Source organism: Alosa alosa, chromosome 10, assembly GCF_017589495.1.
Source record: "Alosa alosa isolate M-15738 ecotype Scorff River chromosome 10, AALO_Geno_1.1, whole genome shotgun sequence".
In the NCBI taxonomy this organism is placed as follows: Eukaryota; Metazoa; Chordata; class Actinopteri; order Clupeiformes; family Clupeidae; genus Alosa; species Alosa alosa.
Window position 1 is genome coordinate 32,494,897 of NC_063198.1, and position 7,156 is coordinate 32,502,052.

Genomic DNA, 7,156 nt, shown 5'->3' on the forward strand with positions numbered 1-7,156 from the left:
AGAGATGAATCTGAATCAAAAAAGTGTGAAAAGCAACGACTAAATATGGTTCACAGTCTCTTTTAAATATGTTCAATAGTAGAGCACGTTTGTTTCATAGGCTCTATAGTTAGGGATTTACATTAACTTTGCCATTCCTACGAACGTTAATGCAACATACAGTGCCTATAAAAAGTCTTCAACCCCATGCTAAAGTTGACTAAAAAGAGGAATAATCATCTTTTAGAAATGGATCTTAATGCTTTAATTAAACAAATGAGGAAAAATCCAAACTTTTAGGACACCAATTTTCTTTGTGAATGAATAATGTATCGTAAATAAATAAATGTTCTTCATTAAAATACAGGGTGCATAAGTATTCATACCCCTATATGTTAAACCTATGTTGAATTCCCATAGAGGCAGGCAGGTTCTTATGTTTAAAGGCCAGTTATTTCCTGGATCCAGGGTACTATACATCCTGATAAAGTTCCCTTGGCCTTTGAAATTCAAATAACCCCACATCATCACATATCCTTTACCATATCTCACGATTGGCATGGGGTACTTTCCATAAGATCATCTCTCAATGCAAATCAAACCAGCTATTAGGCTAACTGAAATAAATCCATCCCAATCTCTAGGTGTGTTGTATTTTTGGTCAACTTTAGCATGGGGCTGAAGACTTTTCATAGGCACTGTAACACTGGACATGCAGCTAGCACAAATACAACCTAGTCACCTTATGCAAATAAAATAAATAGAAACAAAATCTTGTTTTCTTCTTATGTTGCAACAGATGAATACAATGTTTACGTAAGGCCTCATGTGAGGCCAGATGTGATTAAGGGGATTACATAATCCTCCCTCCCAAACCCACTGACCCCCTTCCAGACCCACGGAAGCGTCACAACAAAGCCCAGACACAGGGCTCGCCATTGCCCCCACAGAGGAGGGCAACTCGCCCGGAGTCACCCCATCCACCCGCTCGCTATCCATCATCAGCAGACCCGTCCGTCATTCGTCAGTCACTCGGTCACTCAGAGTCAGTATCAGCGGCAGATACTCAGCAGCTTTGTTTTGGTCAAAGAAGTCCTTCTTGTGGAATTTAGATTCTTCGGTGTCGTCGTTTTGGGGACATCATCATGCTTCGTACAATGTTTCAGCATGCAAAGAAGCACCCTGGGGTAAGTTATCTTTGTATGATTTGTTATAAAAAACATACTTGGTTGTCATTTTTCTGAGCTTTATGACTTCCACCTAATATTTTTGCCCATATAATTCATTATGCAATCAGAGCATGACATATTTCTCAAAGGTGGAACAGAAATCATGAAAGCTGAAAAATGTATATTGCTGGACAGTTGGCAGTAGTTATCTATATGAAGAATGATTAGGAATATAGCAAGCTACTTAAATATCCAGTGTACAGAGTCTCGTGTTGGCATGTGGCTAAGTGGCATGGATGTTAATCAAATGGATTATGAGTCATCATTACTCAGATTAGAGCACAGAGGTATGAAGTGTGTTCATCTAAATCATGGCTCACAGCATGCAGAAATAGTCTGGTCATTTTGCATCCAAATTAGCATTTAGCAATGAATTAGCATTTCTATTTCATATATTTTATGTGTTCATTTTCTATTCTAAAATGTATTTTTGCCTGTATTTGGTAGGTCCGAGAGTATGTACTAAATGCCAGCACGTCCTTGTGTTGTACAAAAAACAATCGGCACATTAGGCTTCAGAGAATCAATCTGCAGATGACCCAGTTTCCTGTGGCAAACTTAGCTTGGCTAGGCACCAACCACAAATCAGTGCAACAGTATTAGGCTATCAAGAACTTGAAGTGGGAGAGTTTTGCTGCCCTTGAAGCCCAGAGTTAGCTAGATGGAACTTATGAAGTCAACAGTGACCTTGTTGGCTGTTCCGACAACTAAGAACTTGTGGAACATTGATATCTGGATAGTTTCCTGGACACAGCTGAATAAACCAAATGTATTTTTCAGCGCGGGATCACTTACTTAGATATTTAATGGATATTTGATGGATGCAATACACATAGAGAACTGCAGAGCAAATATCCAGTGTGATGCATCACTGCATTTGTACAGATTTCCAATGTCTGTCCCTCTTAAAGGGCCTTTGCTGTATATGTTGGTCATCAGAATGGCCCTGAGTCAGGTCACTGGCAAACCAAATATTTCTAGACTCAGCATTCCATAACTTTCTGTCATTAAACTGAAGTTAATAAACTCACACACACAGATGTTCACAGGTGTTTGTTGATTAGGTGAAAAACGTTCTGGGAAGATAAACTGTAGATTGCTTTCGCACATCTAAGCTCAGGTGTGAAACACTTTTTTTTTTAATATAAAAAGGAGCCCTTAATTGCCCACATAACTTTCTTTGCAGATGTGCTGTTTGCTGAGTGTAATTACCTGGTAATGCCGAACGGAACTCGTGTTTGATTTATACCTTAGTACTTTATTTATTTATTTTTAAAAAACTGAATGTGAATGGACCTTCACAATGCCACTTATGCAACGATTGATTGCCATGTTGGATAATGTATGACGGTGGCTAAGTAAGACCTCTAAAGCTTCAGTGCAGGCTGCCGCTGGCCGGAGAGAGTGCTGCCACCCCCTGGCAGGTGCTCTGACACATGCAGTATATAGACACCCTATAATTCACTGTTTCATTAAGGGTGTTGAAATCTCTTTTTCATGGGAGTCACACATTGCACCCTATTTGTTTAATTTTTTCCATCGAAATGAAAACTTTGTTTAATCAGATTCTGCAGATTTAACCTCTGTGATGCCAAATATATAAGATTTTAGAAACAGAACAGAGAGAGAACAGCGTTAGTGTCTCTAGAGGACAGCGTTAGTGTCTATCGGTCTGCCATGTCATATCTATTCATTTCTTTCTTTTGTTACACAGCCACAAAAAAATCAGTCTGGCTTTCCTTTTTAATGTGTCTGTGTGTCTGTGTGTGTGTGTGTGTGTGTGTGTGCTTGAATCGACGCGTCACATTTTCTTTCTTAATGTGCATTTCTATTCTAATCCCTGTCATGCTTCCCTTCCACCACAACCTTCCCCGGAAGTGAGCCTCTGATCCTGTCACACAGCATGACAGGCTGGGGGTGGGAGAGGTGTGAGGTGGGGGGGGGGGGGCAAGGGAAAGTGTGTCTGGGCGCTGCGTGTGTGTGCGTGTGCGTGTGTGTGGTGGGATGTGGGTATATGAGGATGGCACGCACACACAGCCTGAGATCTCTCTCTTTTACGGTGTCCTTGCCCGCTCAACCCTGCCTGACAGCGAACTGCCTTACCGAGCCTGCGCCTCATACATATTAAACAGCAGCAAGAGGGGGAAGAATAACAACCTTCGTCTGTGTGTATTTGTTTATGCATATGCACAGACACACTGACAAACACATACACACTCATATTAATATATATATATCATATATAGCCTTTGTGCTTGCCAACCTTGGCTTAGATGTGCATCACACAGATCCCCAGCCGAATAGAAAGCTGACCACATGGATGCATGCGGGCGGTGGCTATGCATCATATCGTCCACTGACTGCACACAGATGGTTCTAATGTATATGTTGCACTGACTGCACAAAGACTGTTCTAATGTATATGTTCCACTGTCTGCATACAGACGGTTCTAATGTATATGTTCTACTGACTGCACACAGACGGTTCTAATGTATACTGTATGTTCCGTCTCCAGCTCATACCCCAGTTCTGCTTCCTCATACTTGGCATGGGCGGAGCCAGCCTCTATCTCGTCCGCCTGGCCAAGGGACCGCACGTCACGTAAGCGCCACGCTAAACTGCACACTGCACCCCACACTCATAATAAAGCATCTTAGCTAATGAATACTTGAAAATCAAATCAAGGGAATGAGGGTGAGAATTTGTTTGGCCAATGAATGACTGAGTATCATCATTTGCATGCCAAGACGTTTGGGATGAAAAACTAGGCTTGTATATGATGGTACTGTAATGTAGGTTCAAACTCCTGTGCTGGCGTGGGTTTGGAGTTATAGGAGGCCTTAGGTCGAGCCGTTGCCTGCTTGTGTTTATATTTGTGTCATGGTGCTGCATGACCTGTAGATCTCAACCCCTCCACGAGAACCCATTCCATTTCATGCATTACAGGGTGCCAACTAAAAGAAGGATTCAAGGAGTCAAAAGACTTTATTGTCATGCAGTTCCTGCAATGACATTCTTACTTTTCTGTCGCTGTTCTGATAAGTCCATTTAAGGTGAACAGTTTTAAAAAGAAGTGTCATCTGCTTCTATAACCACTCTTCTACCACCCCTCTCTCCTCTTCCTCCTCCACCCCTCTCTCCCCTCTCTCCTCCCGCCCCTCCCCTCTCCCCACCCCTCTCTCCCTCTCTCTCCTCCACCCTCTCTCCTCCTCTCCTCCTCCCCTCTCCCCTCCTCCACCCCTCTCTCCCCTCTCTCCTCCCCCTCTCTCCCCTCTCTCCTCCACCCCTCTCTCCTCTTCTACCACCCCTCTCCCCTCTCTCCTCCACCCCTCTCTCCTCTTCCTCCTCCACCCCTCTCTCCCCTCTCTCCTCCACCCCTCTCTCCTCTCTCCTCCACCCCTCTCTCCTCTTCTACCACCCCTCTCCCCTCTCTCCTCCACCCCTCTCTCCTCTTCTACCACCCCTCTCCCCTCTCTCCTCCACCCCTCTCTCCTCTTCCTCCACCCCTCTCTCCTCTACCCCTCTCTCCTCTTCCTCCAATCCTCTCTCCTCTACCCCTCTCTCCTCTTCCTCCACCCCTCTCTCCTCTTCCTCTCCCTGCCTCCCCACATGCTCACGAGCAGTTGGAACAAGACGAGCAACCCAGAGCCCTGGAACAAGCTCGACCCAACCTATCAGTACAAGGTGAGCTGCGTGTCAGACCTGGGCTTACCTCTGCTCCTACCTGACTGACACTAGGCTGACAGATCTGCAGTCTTGATTCACCCTCTCCTCACTCACATACACACACACTCACTCACGTACACACACACACTCACATACACTAACTCACTCACTCACGTACACACACACACACACACACACACACACTCACTCACACACTAAAGTGCATCTTTATTAACTCACTGAAATCAAGCTGTGTGTGTGTGTGGTCTCTCAAATTGCCTCTGTTGGTAAGTATTTCCAGGCATGTCCGTTTGACAGAATAATTCATCATTCGGCAGACGAACATTTTGTTCTGGCTGGCGGCTGTTTCAGAGGGAGACGAGAGGCTCCGATGAAGAGCAACACACCTTCTGACAGCTGATGAAAATATTAACAAACGGAGACTAACGGAATAAGGAAGGAGGGAGGGAGAGAGAGAGAAAGAGAGAGGGAGAGAGAGAAGCAGAGATGAGGATGAGCTGCGGTAAAGCGCCACCCTTCTCCTCACACCGTGCTGTGCCACCCGCCACTCCGTACCGCTCCACGCCACGGGTCCGTTCCGCTCACAGGGAGAGCTGGGCCGGATGCCAGGCGGAGCTGGGCCGGATGCCAGGCGGAGCTGGGCCGGGTGGCAGACGGAGGCCTGTGCCCGCGTAACAAAAGTCACGGCCGACAAAAGGTCACAACACGGCATGTTTAATTCTCAACAGCAGGCAAAGGTCACGCATCGGAATTCCACAGCAGTCTCAACAATAATAATAATGAAGATGTGGAAAGGGAGTGAGAGAGAGGGAGGTAGTGCTGCTGTGTGTGTGTGTGTGTGTGCCAAACCAATCAAGGTAGAATATGGAGGAGGAAAATAATCAGTGCAGACGGAGAGCGTGTCTTCTGTCATGGCAGGGGACGCCAATGCCGTCTGTAAACATATGCAAACACACACCGCTGATCAGCTTCAGCAGCAGACACTACTGGCCATCTCCACACGTCGCTCACAAAACTAGTGTGTGTGTGTGTGTGTGTTTCTGGCATCATGTATGCGCATGAGTGTGCGTGTGTTTGTGTGTCTGCAAGACACTGCTTTTTGGGGTAGCAAAACAGTGGGTTGTGTGTCTTTGTGTTTGCTTTCCTGGATGCACACACACACACACACACACACACACACACACAGGTACGCACACATATATACACACACACACACAGGTACGCACACACACACACACACACACACACACACACACACACAGGTACGCACACATATATATACACACACACACACACACACACACACACACACACACTGATGAAGTTAATTTAAGCAAAGCATATTTAAATGTATTCTCTTCGTCTCCTCTCAGTTGGTGGCTGTCACCACTGACTACAAGAGTCTGAAGAAGGAAGGGCCTGACTTTTAAAGGTCCTCGCTGGGCTCCTGCGGCACGGACTCTGGCAGTGTCCCCTGTCCCCATGACGACAGCCAGCAGCAGTCCTCACGCCGCTCCCTGATGATCCGGTCACCCAACGCCTTTCGGGGCCAGCGCCACCAACGGAAGAAAAAAAAAAACACGAAAAACAGAAGGAAGGAAAAAATGTAACAAAATTAAAAATAATTTAAAAATAATTAACAAAATAAACTATTTATAGGCTACCATACGAACGCAAAGCCATTAAAGATCACTGCTGTAAAGCGTTTTGCCTGTGTGTGTGTGTTCATCAGAAAAGGGGTGAAAAATTCACCTTATATATGAATATGATTCAGCAACAGCGTTCTCCAAAGCAATGAAAGAGAAAAGAGGGTGGGGCAACTGGGGCACCTCCGACTCTTAATGAACACAGGAGTGTGGGGGGGGGGGGCAACTGGGGCACCTCCGACTCTTCATGAACACACAGGAGTGTACGGGGTGCACTGCACGCTCAGAGGTGAAGTTCCAGCCAGCAATTAAAATGAGCCCTGAATGAAATGAAACCGCAATTTCTATTTGCGCATAATATAATATAATAAAGAGTAAGGTTGAATTTCGGTGGGGGGAAAGCCAGTTTGAAAATACAGCCGTGTTAGTGTGTGTGTTTTAAATTAATGTGTGATTGCTTTTTCCGAGCCGAAATCAAAAACACTCCTCTGGTAAATTTTCTGTCATGGTCTGATGTTTTTGTGGTACATTATGAATGACAAGCATTGAAGACACAGCTGGCTTTGGAGTAAAGGAAGGTTCTGGAGGCCCAAGTGCAGTCTGAGAAAAAAAAC

General features: G+C 45.4%; 1 protein-coding gene across 1 annotated transcript; it reads left to right on the forward strand.

The window, feature by feature from the left end:
• The first annotated feature begins 940 nt into the window (after nucleotides 1-940).
• LOC125302427 (NADH dehydrogenase [ubiquinone] 1 alpha subcomplex subunit 4-like 2) lies at nucleotides 941-6,514 on the forward strand. Its single transcript, XM_048255584.1, has 4 exons — nucleotides 941-1,166; nucleotides 3,725-3,810; nucleotides 4,833-4,893; nucleotides 6,270-6,514. Exons 1-4 carry the CDS (start codon nucleotides 1,125-1,127, stop codon nucleotides 6,324-6,326), a joined length of 246 nt encoding a protein of 81 aa, XP_048111541.1. The 5' UTR covers nucleotides 941-1,124; the 3' UTR covers nucleotides 6,327-6,514.
• Nucleotides 6,515-7,156: the final 642 nt, after the last annotated feature.